This window comes from Pelobates fuscus, chromosome 4, assembly GCF_036172605.1.
Source record: "Pelobates fuscus isolate aPelFus1 chromosome 4, aPelFus1.pri, whole genome shotgun sequence".
Lineage (NCBI taxonomy): Eukaryota > Metazoa > Chordata > Amphibia > Anura > Pelobatidae > Pelobates > Pelobates fuscus.
In genome coordinates, this window is record NC_086320.1 from 314,092,976 (window position 1) to 314,113,303 (window position 20,328).

The following is a 20,328-nucleotide window of genomic DNA, read 5'->3' on the forward strand; positions in this document are numbered from 1 at the left end:
CATAGTGACTTTGTAGTTGCCATTTTAAATGTGAGGTACCCTATCATACCCCAGCCTGCCCTTTACTCTGTAGTGTTTATCAAGCACTGTCCCTTTTACTAATCAATCGTCACAGTGACAAACAACATGAAATACACAAGGAAAATATGAATAGGTGAACTGATCATTTTAATTTTACATTTTTTTTTCAATTCTTTATTTTATTTGTGCATAGAGTAACAGATTTTTGTAGCGCCACAACAGCGGGTACATTAACAATATGGCAGTAGCAATTTGTAACATGGCAGATAAGACAGCACATTTTATATTTAGTGAAGGTAGTGGTCCAGAAGTTTGGAGGTGAATTACTAATTTTAAATGTTTAACTATTATATTAACTTGGTCAAATAATTTGATGGGAAAGCACTTTTTACACAAAGTGGGGGGAAGTAACTCCCCATACAAGCAGGTGCAATCATTCTACTGCTGGTTTGGGTGGCATGGTTCCTGAACTGGAATATATACATTCACAGGACATTCCAATTTGTCTGAAAAAGTAGCCACGCGATTGGCCAATGTTGTCTATATTTTTTTTTGGAAAAAATTATTTATGTATTTTCAGGCTCAGGAAATGAGAGAATAAGTTATATAAAATTCCCAGAGTATTTGTAATTATTGACTGTATAATTTGATCATCTGGTTTTGACCAAATGATACAGTTCGAGAATTAAATAGGAGTTTTCTGTTGTTGGCTGCCGGTTCCAAGTATTGTATTTCTGGGGACTGAGATTGAATTATTATGGATAACACGAACAGTAAGCACGCTATACTGCTGTACAGTGCTTGGGAGCAGCTGTTCAAAGAAAGAAATTCACAGGGAAATGGGACTTAGATTAGCAGAAGCCAGGTTGGTGGGATTTTGCTCTCAAATTTGTCCTCTAATATTCAATTTTCTCTTGGCTCCGGTTGATAATTTTGTGGGATAAGTAAAACGTGGCAGCTATATCAATATCACATTCTTTTTAAATGAATTTCATTGTAAAACGCAGGCGTTTTAAAGCTTATATTTTCATATTTATTTACAAGCTTTAGTGCTTTGCAAAGTCTGAACATAGTGGTCTTTGATATTTTTGCTATAAATAACAGTTTCAGCGGTGATTATAAGCCAGACACTTTAATGTGGGGAGACAATCTTCCCATGCTCAAATAGTTTGAGCCACATAAAAAGAAATGTTTCTTCCCATTAATTCAAAACACAAGAGAAAAAGAAAGTGCTTTTCAACATTTATTTTCATTAGAACTTGTCGCAATATACATTTAAATGATACAATTGAATTTCTAAATAATAGGTCTTTAACATAATAAATAAATGGCTGTCTAAATATTCTTAAAATGAATACATCTTTTTTTTCAAATGAGCAGCAATCCAAAGAGTGACTTTATCACATCAATCGAAATTAAGAAAATCTTTAATCACTTAGGAACATTCTGACACCGTATTCTAGAGTGTATGCAAATGTATTTTTACATTTATTGTAGTGCACGCAGTGTATAGATATGTATTCTTAGATTTATTATAAATTACACATAATGGAATAGTTCATGCAACTTTGATATGTTATTTTGCAAGGTGGTTCCTTGTACTGCTTTTCGCCTTGACTTACAACTGTAGTGATTTGCAAAATTGTCTGCAGTTAGAAACCCATACCATCACTTAAATACATCAGGGGAGGTAGGCATGTGTCTGAAAAACATGCGCATGTCATTCAAGATCTTCCTTTCTAAGTGGCTCCTTCACAGCTTTCTGTGAAAGGTTTAGTGCTGTGGCTGCATACACATGCGGCCATATCTAGAACTCAATTCATGAAAACCATGCAAGGCTCAATTCCCAAGCAGTAAACAGCTCCATCACATCTGCGATCAAATGGTTTAGCTGCATGCTTTACATTGACCCATGAATGGAACTGCTGCAGAGTTCTGAAATGCATTTGAGAGAATATGAACTGAGCTATTTGGCAAGTCGATAGAAGTTGCATTAGGTAGATTCATGTAATTTCATGAATTTCCAAGTGCTTAATATTACCTATCCTCAGCAGCCCCATTGAAATCAGTGCAAAGTTTACTGTAGAAAGATAAACATCCTGTGGATTTGCTTTAATGGAAGCACTTAAAGGAAGAACACTCTTCATGTGGAAAGAGTGCATCATATTTTTTGCATTTTACAAAAGGTCCAGATTTCAAGAGAAATTTGCACTTTTATAAATGAACCTTGTTACAACCCCTGGCTGTCAATCAAACAACCAACCGGTCCTATTACTTCCTGGTCGTTTAGCTCAGTGGAGCTGAACTCAAAAGGCAGCAATTGCTTAGAGCACCTTCCTTGCAAAGAATTTTCATTGAGTTGGATTGGGAAGCCTGTGCCACAGAAAATCTAGGTGTGGCTAGAAGGGCTTGAACAGGCAGCAGACACGAGATCTGTAGCTTTTGCAAGCTGTTTTTAGATATACAAAAAAACAAAAACGCATTTTTAAATGCATGTATGTTTTCATTAGGGGTGTATCTAGTAAATGGTGATTTACTATTTTATTTTGCAGAGGTGTGTCCCTTTAAAAAGTTAGCATTTTTTTCCCCTCATATTAATTTTTAGAATAAAATGCATTAGATAAAACTGGGATTATCTCCAGCCTGGAGTATCCTTATAACCACAATTCTGGTGAGCTTACAATTTTATCTCAACACACCCCATTCGTTTTCGTGTCCCTGAAAGTAACAGTAACTTGATGGACTTGGCATATTGTATTCCGAAACCGGATTACTATAGAGACAGAGAAAGATTTGAAATCAAATTACATACATCTTTCTTGTTTAGAGGAAGAATACAAAACAAAATGCTAATGTACATCTGCAGATACTGCGATCAATGGAAAAACACTGTCATGTTGGTTCAGTTCCTCACTGTCCAAATTATAAAGGGATTTAGCTTGGTCATACTGCGACAGAGCCATATAATGGTTTAATAACTACAAAAATATATTGAAAAATGATCTAATGTATGTCTTGTAAGCTCTAAGACAAATTCCAGAGCATTTAAGTTTGGGATCAATGAACGCAGTTCTATGTAGCTAGCTAATTAGACATGATACAGAACATGTCTGATGAAATTTCACAGAATTTCACTGCTCATCATATTACTGTACAGTCAGTTTCAGCAAAGTTAAATCCCTTTTCATATGATTGCCCCCTGTAATTGTTATAGATTGCCCCCTGGCTAGCAGCTAGCAATTCAGCCTACATAGAACCAGGCAGGGTACTGAGGTATGCAGCAAACCTTAAGACCGTATGCCTATATGGTCAATGATGCAGAGGCAAACCTAATCGTTATGTAGTTTGTAAGTGTACACACATTGGTCATAAAGTGCACCTTATGGTGAAAACACTTATCATCTTGGCATATCGGAATATCATGAGCTAACAGACCCACATACTCCTTTATATTTTAATGAACATTAGGAGGAGGTCTAATGCTGTCCACCTCTTCCTCTGACTCTAGATCAGTGGTTCCCAAACCAGAACTGATGCCCCACCCACAGTCTAGGATTTGTCAGTATCTCCATTGGAATAAGCTAGGGAAATACATAAACCATGGAATGTTGGTGGGCCATGAAGACTGGTTGGGAACCCCTGCTCTAGATCATTGAATCTTGATAGGAAGTTCAGCAAATAGTCTGAAAAAAAATCTGCTTTTAGGATTCTGCAAACTGGTGCTGCATCTTACTTTGCACTAGCCCGAGCAGGACAGAGTGGATGGGCTGTTCAGAGCTAGCATTAAAACAGGTTAACATTGAATGGAACAATGGCGCTGTTCAGAACTAGCATTAAAACAGGTTAACATTGAATGGAACAATGGCGCTGTTCAGAACCAGCATTAAAACAGGTTAACATTGAATGGAACGATGGCGCCAGGGGTCTTCAGACACTAGCTATTTCAATGAGATGAAGCAGTTAAAGTGCCTACAGTGCCCTTTTATGAGAAACAGAAGTAGGACATTTAAAAGTGACCATTTGTGCTTATATTGCGTGATATTATTGGTGTGTTGCATCGTTTTGGCAAAGCTTTAGCACAGTAGGTGATATGTAATGTTTTCCTGCTAATGAACATTATTTGACTAGTAAATTTCAGAGAATTTGCTAATAAAAAATCCAATTCTAAAGGAGCATGATGTCAGCTTAAAGTCTTTGTAAGATGCTTACATAACACCTACTTGTTCTGTTTTGAATTGTGTTTCTTTTACAAGAGCAAAGAGGTCAATTACACTTCATTACAAATTGACTCAAACAGTCTAGGCCAAACCCTTGCCACTCTATAATGAGGTTATCATTGATCTTTTCCTTGTTAGATCCTTTTATCAGTGCTCTGCTAGACATCTTGACATGAAGGAGCTTTCCTTTATCAAGATGCAGAACACTCTGCCAAACACTCTGCTGGTTTAAAATAGATTTGTAAAAAGCATTATATATATATATACATACACACACACACACACACACACACACACACACCCACCCACACACCACCCCCCAAACTAACCTTACAGCTGATAGCTTTGCATGCTACTTTACTGACAAGATTGAACAGCTAAGGAAACAATTGAAGATTATGCTAGCGCTAGTGTACTTATAATCTTAATTTTAATAATGACAGGAGGCGAGTATTTTGCTTTACTCTCTTTACTAAAACTCCATAGCAGTAAAGAAAGTGAATAAACGTTTTAACCAATCAAAATGCAAATAGGGAGTATATTATTTCAGTCAACAGGCTCCTCCCCCTCTTTCGGAAGCGAACATCGGAACAGGGAAGAAAATAGTCATAAAGTCTGTAACGAACATCCGTAATGGAATCCAACGGGAATGATGAACTTCTTGGGTTGATTAGGAAGAAAAAACAGGCACCAACCGGAGAACTTCCGATGCTTGGTCTTTATATGATGAGAAATATCGTTATGGTCATGCCGTAGATGTTCCAACTTCTTTCACACTTAAACTGAAAAGAGAATATGAGAAAGGTTAGGCACCGGTCTTGAAACTGTTTGTAGTCATGACAGTGATCCATCGGATTACATTGCAATAATTTAATTTGTATATTCAGTGTATAGACTACTGGTAGTTAAATAGGCTAATGACAACAGTGACTACCTTATGAACATAAGATTCAAGGAGTATGAAGAAAACAGAAGAATGAAGAAATGTAGAGAAGTATGATTAGAGTATGAATAGAGTAGTTCCCCTCCTCCCGGGTGGGAAGGGTGGGAAAATACTCGCCTCCTGTCATTATTAAAATTAAGATTATAAGTACACTAGCGCTAGCATAATCTTCAATTTTATCACATGACAGGAGGCTTCATATTTTGCATTTTTAACGCTGTAGAATCAGAGACATGGCAGCACTGGAATTCGGACGGAAATAGAAGGTGCGGAATGTCGATTCCCTGGACCAATCAGCGGAGCGTAGGATATCCGTTAAGGAGGCACCCGCCATGAAGGCTGAGGATGCTGCTGCTCCGCGTACTGAGTGGGCTCCGAATGTAGTGTCCACACCGGCTAGCGATAGTAACCATCGAACCCATCTTGCTAGGGTGGTGGAAGTGATGGGGACATGTGGTCTGACGTATGATACTAGGAGTTGACCTGATGGTGTAGACCGAAGAGGTAGGGTGGTTTCCACGTACTGTTGTAGTGTGGAGACAACGCAGAGTTGCGGTTCTGTAGGGAAGAAAGGATAAAACACAGATGTGGAGTCCGTCTTAGTGCGACGAGATATCCGGAATGTAACTCCTTCTGGAGAGATTGAAAAAGCGTCTATGTCCAGTGCTCGTATGTCTGACACTCTGCGGAAGGAGACCAGGCAGAGCAAGACTGTGAGTTTTGCTGATAATTGACGGAGGGAGAGTCTGTCGTTAGTTGGCCAGTCTTTCAGGAATCGGAGGATTACGTCGACGTCCCAGAATTGAGAGTATTTGGGCCCTGGGGGACGTTGTAATCGAATGCCTCTCAGGAGTCGGCATACAAGTGGTTCTTTGCCAACTGGAATCCCTTGTATGGGGACGTGGGCTGCTGAAATAGCTGAGCGAATTACATTAAGTGATCTGTAAGAACGTCCTAATGAGAAAAGGTGAGATAGGAAGTTCAAAATGGCTGAAACAGGGGCCGTAAATGGATCGAAGTTCCGTTCCAGACACCAAGTGGACCAGGAATTCCAGGCGGATAGATAGCATCTTCTGGTTCCGGGTGCCCATGAGTCCCATAGCAGTTCTTTAGCAGCCTGCGATAGTTCGCCGACTTGCCAGGAGCCCCTGAAAGCGTCCAAACCACCAGATGGAGATGGTTGTCTAGGATTAGTGGATGAGGGTTGTCTTTTGGATCTGTTAGAATGTATTGATGGTGAGGTAGTAGAAGGGGATCGTGGCATGATAGAGCTAGGAGATCTGGGAACCATGGTTGTCCCCTCCATAGTGGAGTGATGAGTACTAGTGAGGTTTGCTGATTCTTCAGATAGTGTATGGTCCTCGCTATCATGGCAAAGGGAGGGAAGGCGTAGGCTCCTGTGATCGGCCAAGGTTGTAGGAATGCATCCACTGCTGCGCTCTCCGGGTCCGGGAGCCAGCTGAAGTATAATTTCGTTTGTCTGTTGTTGCGGGACGCAAACAGGTCCAAGTGGAGTGGACCTAGGCGTTCCGCAATGCAGCTGAAGATTTGTGGATCTAGTTTCCAGTCGCTGGTGTCCCGCCAGTGGCGTGAGAACCAGTCCGCCGTGAGGTTTGTCTCTCCTGGGAGGTATTCCGCCGTGAGGGAGATGTTGCGGGGTAGGCAAAAGTCGAAAATTTCTTTTGTTATTTCTGATAGGAGACGTGAGCGGGCTCCTCCTAGGCGGTTGATGTAACGGACTGCGGAAATGTTGTCCATCCGGAGTAGGATGCAACAGTCCGACTTGTCCTTTGCTAGGCTTCGGATCGCGAAAGACCCGGCTAGGAGTTCTAGGCAGTTTATATGTAAGTTGAGGTCTTGGGATGTCCAAGCACCTCCTGTCGATATATTTTCGCTCGTCGCTCCCCATCCCCAGAGGCTGGCGTCTGATTCTAATATCATGTCGGGAGCTTTCCCGAAGATGGCTCGGCCGTTCCATGCTTCCATGCTGTCCAGCCACCATCTGAGTTCGTCTCTGACTTCCTCTGTCATCGGGACCGGCTGATCGTATGAGGGGTTTTCCCTGAGAAAGGAAGCTTTGAGGCGTTGCATTGCCCTGTAGTGAAGTGGACCTGGAAATATAGCTTGAATGGAGGCCGAGAGAAGCCCTACGATGCGTGCGAGGGTGCGGAGTGGAATGGTGTGGGAGCGGATGGCCCTGCGTAATTCCTTGCGAATGGCTGAGATTTTTGCCGTCGGTAGCCGTAGAGTGCTGGAGGTGGAATCTATCTCGAATCCCAGAAATTGAACTGTTTGTGATGGGGAGATAGCTGATTTTTGAAAGTTCACTGTGAAGCCCAGGGATGATAGGAGATCCGTGGTGTAGCGTGTGTGTTGTATCAGTCTGAGTCTGTCTGAGCAGAACAGAAGGAGGTCGTCCAGGTATATAATGCAACGAATGCCTTGAGCTCGAAGATGTGCAACCACGGGTTTCAGCAGTTTGGTGAAACACCAAGGGGCAGAACTGAGGCCGAAGGGGAGGCACGTGAATTGCCAGGGACGGCCTTGCCAATGGAAACGAAGGTATTGTCTGCAGGAGTGATGGACGGGTACTGATAGATACGCGTCCTTGAGATCCAGTCTCGTGAACCAATCCTTGTCTTGTAGGAGGTCTCTTAACAGATGTATGCCTTCCATCTTGAAATGGTTGTAAGTGACGTATTGGTTGAGTTGTCGTAGGTTTATGACTGGTCGTAGATCGCCCGTTTTCTTCTTGACTAAGAAGATGTTGCTGAAGAAACCTCGAGGTTCGGACGCGGGTTCTATCGCGCCTTTTGAGTATAGGGTTTGTAGTTCTTCGTTGATGAGAGATTTGTCTGTTCTTGAGCAGTTGATGGGACGTGGTATTTCCGTCTGTCGGGGTTGGTCTACGAAGTCTATGATGTAGCCTCGTACTGTCTGTAGGATCCATGCGTCCGCGGATATTGAAGTCCATTCCTGGAAGAAAAGAGATATGCGACCTGCTGTATGCATTGGAAGGGAAACATGAGTGAGTTGGTTGCTTACCTGCGGAGAAACGTGCTCTGCCTCGAGTGCGTGGTCCGCGACCTCTGTCTGCGCCTCGTGTGTAGGAAGATGGTCGGTATCCCATCTCTGGGTAAAAGGGCTGTGGTCTTGTAGCTCTGGGGCCTGAGGGCCAGAAGCGGCTGGCAGCACGGCCCCTTTGGCGGTCAGCCCGTCCAAAAACACCCCTAGAGGGGTTTTGTCTAAAGACTCTTCTCATTGATGATTGAGCCTTGTTCAGGGATGTGTATACGTTAACATGTCTGCTTAATTCTTTGAGAAATTGTTCTCCGAAAAGCTTGCCCTGTGCCATAGGACCTAACTCCTTGGTGCCCAACTCCACCAATTTTCCGTCAATGCGGAGAAGTGCTGCTTTGCGTCGCTCAGATGATAAGGCGACATTGGCATTACCCACAAAACAAAAGCACCTTTGTGCCCATTCCCGCACGTCATGCGCCCATTCGCGCACCATAGTAGGGTCAAATTGATCGGCTTTTGCTAGAGCATCATCAGCCAAGTACATAATTCTGGATAGTGGTCCCACCGAGTCCAGAAGTTTATCTTGAACCCCTCTAAACCCTTTTTCCACGCCTTTTCGTGGGTCACGGCCACCTCGTGACATAAAAGTTGTCATTACTTGGTCAAATTCTGGCGTGTCCGCCACGTGGTCGGGTAGAAAAGGCCTTGGGCATTCTGACCTCAAACGGTTGCGGACCGTTTTGTCCATGGGCTTTCGTAGCCAGAGGTGCATAAACCTCGCTAGGTGGTCAGGAGGTGTCCAATCGCTTGAGCGAGGGTGTCTAATTTTTCTTGGGTCAAAAAGTTTTTGTCCCAGTGGGTCAAGGATGGTGTCTTCATCCTCTTGCGGGTTATCCGCATTATCTTGGTCTTGGGGTTCTCCCATGAATGTGTGTTGCGGAAAAAATGATTGGGATCCGGAGTCTGAACCCCAACCACCTTCATTAGAGTCTGAGTCGTCCGCTTGCCATTCATCTAAAATGGCCATGGGTTTAGTTTGGGACTGTTCTTCATCCGAAGAGTAGTCGTGTTGGGGATTCGTGATGGTGGCAGAAATGGGTTTAGCGCGTTTAGCGGGGTTTTTACTTTTATGTGAGTGGTCTTTTTCGCCTTTCCACTGGCGTTTGCCCGTGAGAGTTTCAGGGCTTTTGTGAGATTCTTGTGCATCAGAATCGGAGTCATGGCGGGATGGGTGGGCTTTAGATGGTTTCCTCTTGTCGGAGCCAGAGGCCATCATTTTGGAGAGGACTTTCTCCATTGAGGCAGAAACGGCCTCGTTCACCATATTTTGGAGATCTGTGGTTTGAGAGGTCTCCATGGTGTCTGGGTATATGATTGGCACAGGGCGTGGTAGAGGTCAGTCTGCTGTATTTTAGTCGATATAGACTGTAGTAATATCGCTATGCAATACCCCAGCAGGGTGCAATAATGTAAATTTTGTATAGTAGTACAATCGGGACCCCAGCAGGGTTATTAGAATAAATAATAATAATAATAATAAAACCGAGTACCCCAGCAGGGTCTAGACGGTATAGTAACTGGTCAAATGTAAGCCAGATAACCCCAGCAGGGTTGTAATAAAATGATACCCCAGCAGGGTATGAGTAGTGGTATGTTGGAGATTAAGCTCCAGCAGGATAGTAATCCGATTTATATAATCACCCCAGCAGGGTGTATAATGTCCAATGTAACCACTAGGCCCCAGTAGGGCAAATAGACCACTTGTTGGGATTTTTAAATGTATTCTGGGCCTCACCCAGTATGACAGAGGTGGCCACAAAGCGACCTCCTTAGCAGCACAATATATAGGGCAGCACCCCAGTCAGGCACAGGTTAATACCTGATGTGCCTTAAAACAGCTTGAGTGACTGACCTCTTGTAGCAGACTGTAGAAAGGCTTGCAGTGTCCGTTGAACTTGCCGTTCTGAGGTTTCGCGGCAATTTGCTGCGGTCCTAAAATGGCGGCCGTAATCTCGCGAGACGCGGGATTAAAAATGGCCGCCGCGAGAAGGAAAACGCGGCTGAAATAGGGCCGCGGAAAACGCGGCGGAGAATAGCCTCCGAGCGGCGGCAAGGTGGGGAAAAAAGAAGGATGCAGGGAAAAAACCCGAGCGGAAAGGAGAGAGGTAAACTACCACTAGGGTGAAGTAACCCCGGTGGTACTAAACATTAGGATAGATAGTAGGATAAAAACGGTTTAGAGACTACAGAAAATAGCAGAACTATATAGATAATAAAAGTTAGATAATAAAATAGTATATCATGAGGAAAAAAGGTAAATAAAAACATTCACATGAGGTAAAATAGGGAAGAGCCAAAAACTCTGACCTGTCTGCGATGGAGCAGTAAAGAAAGAGGGGGAGGAGCCTGTTGACTGAAATAATATACTCCCTATTTGCATTTTGATTGGTTAAAACGTTTATTCACTTTCTTTACTGCTATGGAGTTTTAGTAAAGAGAGTAAAGCAAAATATGAAGCCTCCTGTCATGTGATAAAATTCTCCCCTCCTTGCCGTTCTCTTTCTCAACCACACGTAAATCATGCTTTCCCTACCCTCCAGACTTTCTCCCCGGCTACTGAACAAGAGGTGGCTGCACTTCTCCGTTCCTCTCGCCCCACCACTTGCCCGCTCGATCCTGTCCCATCTCACCTCATCAGATCTCTCTCCCCTTGTCTTGTGCCTACCCTAACACACATCTTTAACTGCTCTCTCTCTTCTGGCACTGTTCCTGCTGACCTTAAACATGCCACTGTATTACCTATCCTGAAAAAAACATCTCTTGACCCATCCTCCCCCTCTAACTATCGTCCCATATCCCTGCTCCTTTTCTCATCAAAGCTTTTGGAAAGACTTGTCTTTACCCGTGTTTCTCACTTCCTTAATTCCAACTCTCTCCTTGACCCTCTTCAGTCTGGCTTCCGCCCTCTCCACTCTACTGAGACCACTCTTATCAAAGTGACGAATGACCTAATCTCTGCTAAATCCAAAGGTCACTACTCCATATTAATTCTCCTTGACCTCTCTGCTGCCTTTGACACCGTTGATCATGCTCTCCTCCTTCAAACTCTTGAATCGCTCTGTCTCTGTGACTCTGTCCTCTCTTGGTTTTCCTCCTATCTCTCCCAACGCTCATTCAGTGTCTCCTTTTCCAAGGATACGTCTCGGTTGGAGTTCCCCAAGGCTCTGTCCTTGGTCCCCTTCTATTTTCTCTTTATACTGCCTCTCTTGTAAAACTTATTGCCTCTTTTGGATTCCACTAACACCTGTACGCTGATGACACTCAGATGTACCTCTCCTCCCCAGACCTCTCCCCTGCTGTCCTGCAACGTGTCACTGCTTGCCTTTCTTCCATCTCTGACTGGATGTCGTCACGCTTTCTCAAACTTAACCTCTCTAAAACTGAACTCCTTGTCTTTCCTCCTCCTAATACTGATCCTCCTCTCTCGCTCTCCCTTCAAGTCAGTGATATCCACATAAGTCCATCCCTGCAAGCGCACCGTCTTGGCGTCATACTTGACTCTGGTCTCACCTTTGAGTCTCACATCCAGTTTGTTGCCAAGTCCTGTAGGTTCCCGCATCCGCTCCTTTCTTACACAAGATGCTACCAAGGAGCTTGTCCATGCTCTAGTAATTTCCCGCATGGACTACTGTAACCCTCTCCTGATTGGTCTCCCCAAAAGCCGTATTGCCCTGCTACAGTCTGTAATGAATGCTTCAGCTAGACTGATTTTCCTCTCTAGTTTGTCCTCTCACACCTCGCCCCTCTGCCAGTCCTTACATTGGCTTCCTGTATCCTACAGGAGTCAATTCAAAGTGCTAACCCATATAATACATTTAAAGCACTGAACAATTCCAGCCCCTCCTATATCTCTTCACTGATCCATAGGTATGCCCCTTCTCGTACCCTCCGCTCTGCCCGTAACCACCTCCTATGGAATAGCTTGCCTACTGCCATCAGACTCTCCCCTAGTCTTCAATCATTTAAGAAGGGCCTTAAAACCCATCTCTTCAGGAAAGCTTATGGCCTCCCAGAGTAATCTCTGCCTTACATACCTGTCTCTTGCTCTCTCCTATGGGACAGTGCATTGCTCTCTCCTCCAGTTCTGCTTCACTCCTACTTGATATTTCCTGTCCTAATGTTTCTAATACCCTACCTCCTATAGTCTGTAAGCTCGTTTGAGCAGGGTCCTCTTCAACCTATTGTACCTGTAAGTTTTCTTGTAATTGTCCAATTTATTGTTACATCCCCCCCCTCTCAAAATATTGTAAAGTGCTACAGAATCTGTTGGCGCTATATAAATGGCAATAATAATAATAATAATAATAATAATAATACACACATATACCCTGAACAAAATTCTAAATGCAACACTTGTTTTTGCCCCCATTTTTCATGAGCTGAACTCAAAGATCTAAGACATTTTCTATGTACACAAAAGGCCTATTTCTGCAAATATTGTTCCCAAATCTGTCTAAATTTGTGTTAGTGAGCACTTCTCCTTTGCCGAGATAATCCATCCACCTCACAGGTTTACCCGAGAGTGCGTTTTTGTCTATTATTACCTAGTTTTTTTTTCAACTGTAACTTGTTTGACTTTTCTTATTCTCTGTCATCCCGATCGTGACTATAGTTTCCGTGTACCTCTGTTATCCTTCACCTCAGCCTCTGTATGTTTATTCTGTCTCTTCTTGCAGACATTCTAACCTAAATTCTAAGTGCTAGCGCGTCCACTCTAAGGACCTGTACGCATTCATACTTTATCTTTAAAGGGACAGTATAGTCACCCAGATCAGCTCAATTAAGTGGTCTGGGTGCCAGGTCCCTCAGGTTTTAACCCTTCAGATGCAAACATAGCAGTTTCAGAGAAACTGCTAGGTTTACATTTGGGGTTAAGCCAGCCTCTAGTGGTTGTCTTCTGGACAGCCACTAGAGGGGCATCTGCGACGCTGGATGCGAACTTCGCATCCATCGCGCAGAGCGTCCATAGGAAAGCATTGAGAAATGCTTTCCTATGGACACTATGAATGCGCGCGTGGCACTTGCCGCGCATGCACATTCGGCTCCACTGACGTCAGACGGGGAGGAGAGGTTACCAGCGCCGAGGGAGCCCAGTGCTGGATTAAAGTATGTAACTGAAGGGGTTTTAACCCCTTCAGAGCCACGGGAGGGGGACCCTGAGGGTGGGGGCACCCTCAGGGCACTATAGTGTCAGGAACACTGCTTTGTTTTCCTGACACTATAGTGATCCTTTAACGTAGGTTTGTGTGTTAGGGTCATATAATATATATAATCATTTATGCAAATTAGCATGGCCGGTATTAAAAAAAAAAAAAAAAAAAAAAAAAGTGGCATCCCTAATCATGGGGGTAATTTGCATTGAATGCTAGTGTGTGCCAGTACAGCTGAAATAATTATTTTCAGAGAAAAAAAAGCAACCCAATTAACAGTTACCATTTAGTTAAAAGAACCCTCCAAGTACCATAACCACTACAGCCCTTTTGAAGTGTTTCTTTAAATATGGAAATGTGCCAAGTAAAAGTATTGAAGGGGGAAATATTATTGACAATTTATATTACAGCATGGCATTAACCCCTTAAGGACCAAACTTCTGGAATAAAAGTTAATCATGACATGTCACACATATCATGTGTCCTTAAGGGGTAAAAATAGTGCTGCTTTCCCCCTTGTTTCTTTTTCAACATCAATTGCTTGTCACCTTGTCGTTCTTACTGTCTTGTCTCACTTTCGGAATAGATTGTGAATCAAGAGAAAAAAAAAAAAAGAACAGCAATGGAAATTAATAAATCTTGATTCCATATTAATTCCAAAAAATAAATGTATTCATAAGATAAAGCTCATGTGATTACATTGTATTCAATTATATTACATGTCAGTTCTGAATATTTTCCATTCTCGTAATTCATTAGCATTTATTAAAAGACCTCCAAAACACAAACATAAAATCATTTCATTATTTTTTTTCCCATTAGTCTCCCGTCTCAATGAGAATATTAAGTAACCTTATTGAAGGTAGCAATTTTGTAACCACTAAATCCTTAAAATGTCCAACAACGGAGATTGTTAAAACAATAATATTTGGTGGCAATTACTAAAATCTGAAGATGTGTGCAATTACAGTATTACTCACCAAGTCATAAGCGGTTAAAATCCTTTTCATAACTTCTGGGACTGATCCCTGCAGCTCCATCGTCGGATATTGATCATTGAGGTTCATAACCACAACTGGAGTGTTTTCAGGCCCAGCCAGACGAGTTGATAGCGCCATAATACATTGCATGAGATTAGCTACAGGCGAGAGTCCGCAGAGCTCTTTAAATGAAACTACTGCATTCTGTGAAAGAGAGAGGAAAAATAACACTTATTTTGTAATGGCACAGTAGACAATGATTAAAGTAAATAATCGGAACAATAATAATATTATATATATATATATATATATATATATATATATTTTTTTTTTTTTTATGAGCCTCATTTCTAATTCACACATCTTGCTATTCCTGTTTATATGTTTAGTTGAAGATACAATGCAAACCAGACAATCTCTCTAACCCTCTGGATATAGTGTGGATGGAGATGTATATGTGTATATTTGAATTTTTGGAGTTTGGATAAGGCCTGAGTTCTGTGGGGGGCAGTGCAGAGGATCAGTTTTATTTGATTTTTTGTAATTACTCCCTGCTTCTTACCTCTGGCTAGGGAGCGGGGAAACCACATTCCATGGTGGTCCAGTGGTCCTATAGAGGCAGCACCTCTGGGTGGCACATTCTACTCGCAAGGCCCAGCATTGTACATTATCAGAGTACTGCCGTTAACCCGCGGCAATGCTCTGAAATGCCGGCGCTTCAGACAGACAGAGTCTCTCCACCTCCTGCTATGGAAGCCTGCAATGTCTTTGAACACCTTCACTGGGCCATATTGCGGCTATATATATAGTGATACTTGATTTATATATATACACATACATACATTAAAACATAAGTTTAAAGGACACATTTGGTATACAGGACACAAAATTTGGGGTTAAAAACTGCCTCCTAGATTCCAAAAAATACAATGTATGTATGTGCGTGTGTGTGTGTGTGTGTGTGTGTGTATATATACAAATAATAGATAGATAGATAGAAATTACTTTTTTTGCATCACCCGCATATCTCAGGTTGGACTTTAAGAAGTCCTCCTTGAGCACATAATATCTAGAAATCATGTTTTCACAACTATCCCAGAGTTCCCAGTTTGACATGTAAATAAGCGCAGACCGGCGTTGTGATTCAAACTTCATACTGCACATACCCTTAGCAATGGACGCTGTTTTTAACAGCCAAGCAGATCAGACCTACAAGGTCAAAAATGCAGTCCATGGTTGGTTTCTGGTCACTGATCCTCTTGGATCATAATCCACTCTTTGGTTTAAAAACAACTGTGTTTAACCCCTTAAAGACGGAAGCAATTGTACAAGTTCTAAGCAAAACAAAACCTGGAATTTTCGCAATATGTTCAACCATAATTTACCTCTTTCATAGTAAATGCACCCGCACTTATTATACATAATTTTGTTCTGGTGAAACTGGACTTTCATTTCACATTAAAATAATTATATTTCAAACTATTTCATATGAATATAATCTAAAAAAGCATGAGAAATTAAGAGACTTTGGTATTTACTTAGTTCTGCATGGCATTTTAACTGTGAATGTCATACCGTTGGCTTTTAGTGCAATAAAATACACATATTTATGTTCAATTTTATTGGGTTTTCATAAGTTACAGGGTCAAATATAGGGGTTGTTCCCTTTCCAGTTCTTACACATTGAAATTTGCCAGATTGGCTTGGGGGGCATATGTTCCTTTTGAGACCTATGGCAGCCTAGAATGAAAATTACCCCCATCAGGGCATACAATTTGCAAAAAAAATACAACCCAGGGTATTCAAAATTGGGTATATGCCCAGTCTTGTTTTAGTAGCCACAAACCCTGGCTAAAGTTAGCATTCATATTAATTTTTTTTTTTTTTCATTTTTCACAAAACTGCAATTTCACTGATGATATCATCAGCATTATGTTTTAATGATCTAAAACACTCATACATGTGAGACTTCGCTGAAAACAAATGTAACAGTACTCCCCCTCCCCTCTCCCCCATGTCCATGTTTTATGGTGTTTTGGAAAGTTACAGGGTCAAATAAAGTAAATACAAATACAAAAAGAGAAGTCCTGCGCTCACTCCCATTACTACTGGGCCGGCAGCAAGGACTACAATACACATCAGCCCCAATATATAGTAAAAACCAAAGAAAAGAAAAAGTTACCTGCACTCTCCTTAATCCCTATGTATATTTAGACAAATGGAGGTCATTTAGTTACTCCAATGGCCACTGGAGGGAATGCCAGCCTGCCAACGTTAAGGCAGACCCCCCTAGACGGGTCCTACTCTGACCCTTCACCTTGCTTCCTTGAGCTTCTGGCAAAGATATCTCTAATATATAATAATATTTCAAAATTTGATAATATACTTTTGTGAATAATGAACTATGCTTTGTCTCGCTTTTCTCTTCTCTCTCTACGATTTCTTTTCAGGTCCTCCTCCTTTTCGTCTGACCGGCCGTGTTCCGGTTGCCATGGTAATGCCCAAACAGACAAGACGGAATGGAGGGTTAATGAGATTTGTCCTTTAGCGGTACCCGTAAGTATGGAAACAACTAAGGAGACGTGTGAGTTCTCCAGTTGCCTAGAAACGGGGTGCGCATGGCCAATCCAATCCCTCTGGCTTAGCCACATGGGCAGGTACCCGGAAGTGAATATACTTCCGTGGAAGCGATCGGAGCACGCTCGGCGGCGGGAACGAATGAGGATCACCTGGATTCGTAAGTACTGTAATTAAGCGTTTTCCTATATAAGCCTTTTAATTTAATTGATTTGGTGTCCTGATGAAAGCTCCATGAGGAGCTGAAACGTTGATGTCCTATGTGAAATAAAGAATATCGAAAGATTGCAAAACTCCTTGAGTGCCGGTATTTTCTTGGATATATGATTACAGCTACCAGAGCACCAGGTACCAAAAGGTTTTTTTCTGGGTTGGAGTGCAGGAATTTTTCTATTTTTATTTATATATATATATATATATATATATATATATATATATATATATATATATATATATATATATATATATAATTTTTTTTTATTTTTTTTATAATTTTTTTTATTATTATTCTAAATTCCTAGTTTCCATGAGCCGGCTCCTGCTTCTTCCCACCTCTAGTTTCTGTTCACCACAATTCAATTTTGATTGTATATCCATTGTAGAGCACTGTGGGACATGTTGCTGCTCTATAAATAACAAAATGGCTCATTCAATATAAAGAAAGCACAGTAAATTAATATTTCAAAATTATCCGTAGGCAATTTTTAAGTCTGTGTTCCAAGCCTTGGCAGCAAACTATATGCATGTCTCACCTTTGTAGATTAACTGGCAAGGTGTCATATTTCACATGGCTGTCTAGTGACAGAGAGAATTTAGCAATATCAGTATATTGAATTGTGCGAAAACAAAACAGGAAAACCTTAGTACACAATCTGACAATCTTACAGAGAAAAGAACAATTACACAGAACCTACAACATAGGATTTGTAGTGCACCCTGAAAACAACAAAAGTAGCCAAAACTATGCTTCCTTTAAAGAGACACTCTACTGCACAAATACAAAAATAAATAAATCTGTGTTTTGTGGATATACCCCCAATCAATACATGCATGCATTTAATAATGAATTTTTATCGTTGGGAATATGGCTTAAAAAAAAAAAAAAAAAAAACTAACTTGACAACATGCATTTCTCTTGTCTGCAGCCTTTGCAAGACCTCCCCTTTTAACTCCGCCCAGACTTTCTATGACTGTCCAATCACAGACTTCCCAATACAGCTCAGTGAGAAGTCTTTGCAGGGCAGGTGCTCTAGGCACTAGAATTCCCACTAAGTTTAGCTCCACTGAGCTAACCAAGCCAGGAAGTAACAGGACTAGTTGTCTGATTGAAATCTGAACTTTTTCCAAAATGAACAAAAGAAGACACCGCTAAAGAGCTCTATGGTCTGGAGTGTCCCTTTAAAACAGGGGAAGGCTAGTTCAATATTTACATCAAGCAGAACATAAAGGCAAATGATGGATGCCAGGGTTTTTAAATGTTCTACACTGAAGTAACAGAATACTGTGGGGTCATCTCAAAGCTACAAGCCAATACAAGAAAAGGGTATAAACTGTTCATAAAATTGAGTGTATAAAACTTAATTAGCATACAATTGTCATAATTACGAGGAGTAACATATTCATTATCAAATTATGAGCTAATGTGTTTATAGTGGAGAACACACACTTCTAGATAAGGAGGCACTACCACTGCATGCAGATTTAGAAGTCATATGCACCCAACGGCCTGTTTATAATTATCGTTCCTAGACAGTGATTTCCAGATAATTACTTTATTTTAGGAGCATGGCTGAAATTAAGACTAAAGGAATCTTCCCAATCAGATCAGCGTGCTCTTTGTAGAATGTCATTCTCAAAAGTCAATGCATTAACCCCGTCACTTCCAATTAAGTATCTCCTGACAGAAGAGGTATGCACATCAACACCTATTGTAAGGCGTTTGTATAACTGTATCTCACTGTTTTATTTAACTAAATTAAACTAAATTCTAAAATAGACTATTTTTTTTTAATAATGAATCTGTTAATAAAGCTGATTTTATCAATAAATAATGTGTTATCTGTGTACTGATGAAATATATTTACACATTACTTTCCAGAAAACACACAAATATATACCGTATATACTCAAGTATTAGCAGAGTTTTTCAGCACATTTTTTGTGCTGAAAAACCCCAACTCGGCTTATACTCGAGTCAATGTCTGTATTATGGCAATTTACATTGCCATAATACAGGCTGGGGGCTGGCAGCGAGCGCTTACCTCTCCTGCAGCTCCGGTCAGCTCCCTTCTCCTCCGCGCCGGTCCGTTCAGCACCTCTGTCAGCTCCCAGTGTAAGTCTCGCGAGAGCCGCGGGGTCATAGTGCGGCTCTCGCGAGACTTACACTGGGACTTGCAGAGGGAGCTGACCGGACCGGCGCGGAGGAGAAGGGAGCTGACAGGAGCTGCAAGAGAGGTAAGTAAATGCTCTCTGCCAGCCCCCCTCCTACACAGCCCATGCCACTGGACCACCAGGGAGTGAGAGCCCCCCTCCCTGCCATGTATCAAGCAGGGAGGGGGGACAAAAAAAAATTATAATAATAAAATAATAATATATTTTTTTTAAATAATAATTAAAAAAAATAATAATAAAAATGCCCACCCCGCACCAAGGCTCTGCAACACATACACAAACACACACTGTATCACACACACTTACACTGCACTCATATACACACACTGTACTCATACACACACACACTGCACTCATTATATACACACACACTGTAAATAAATATTCAATTAATATAATTTTTTTAGGATCGAATTTTATTTAGAAATGTACCAGTAGCTGCTGCATTTCCCACCCTAGTCTTATACTCGAGTCAATAAGTTTTCCCAGTTTTTTGGGGTAAAATTAGGGGCCTCTGCTTATATTCGGGTCGGCTTATACTAGAGTATATACGGTAATCGGATTCTGGAAGTAACTTGTTTTTGTAAATAGTAAATAGATTAAAGTGATTCTTACACCCAAGTATTAACATTCAAATACTGATAGTGGAGAAACACGGCAAATGAAGGATCACATATACATATTCACTAAACCCATCATAGTGCTCCAAACTGACTTCTACATAAACTTTAAAAAGCCACAATAAATATGTATTTATTTATTTTTTACCAAGAGAAGTAAACATCAAACACACAAAAATAATCATAAAGAGGATACAATAGCATTCCGGTTTCTAAAATATACATCACTCTATGCTAAACAGGGGTGTTTCATTGCAAGGTCACTGACAATCACTTGCTTCAATCTGCACTCCTCCAGACTGATGGGAAAATGATTAGAGGTCGTCAAAATAGAATTTTCATTAATCT

General features: G+C 41.4%; 1 protein-coding gene across 2 annotated transcripts in view; it reads right to left on the reverse strand.

The window, feature by feature from the left end:
* Positions 1-20,328, reverse strand: part of PLCL2 (phospholipase C like 2) — a 204,781-nt gene that overhangs the window by 44,321 nt on the left and 140,132 nt on the right. For both annotated transcript variants that reach the window (XM_063452311.1, XM_063452312.1), the window contains exon 4: positions 14,393-14,596. In XM_063452311.1, coding sequence (XP_063308381.1) covers positions 14,393-14,596 — 204 coding nt within the window. The remainder of the gene's footprint in view (positions 1-14,392; positions 14,597-20,328) is intronic.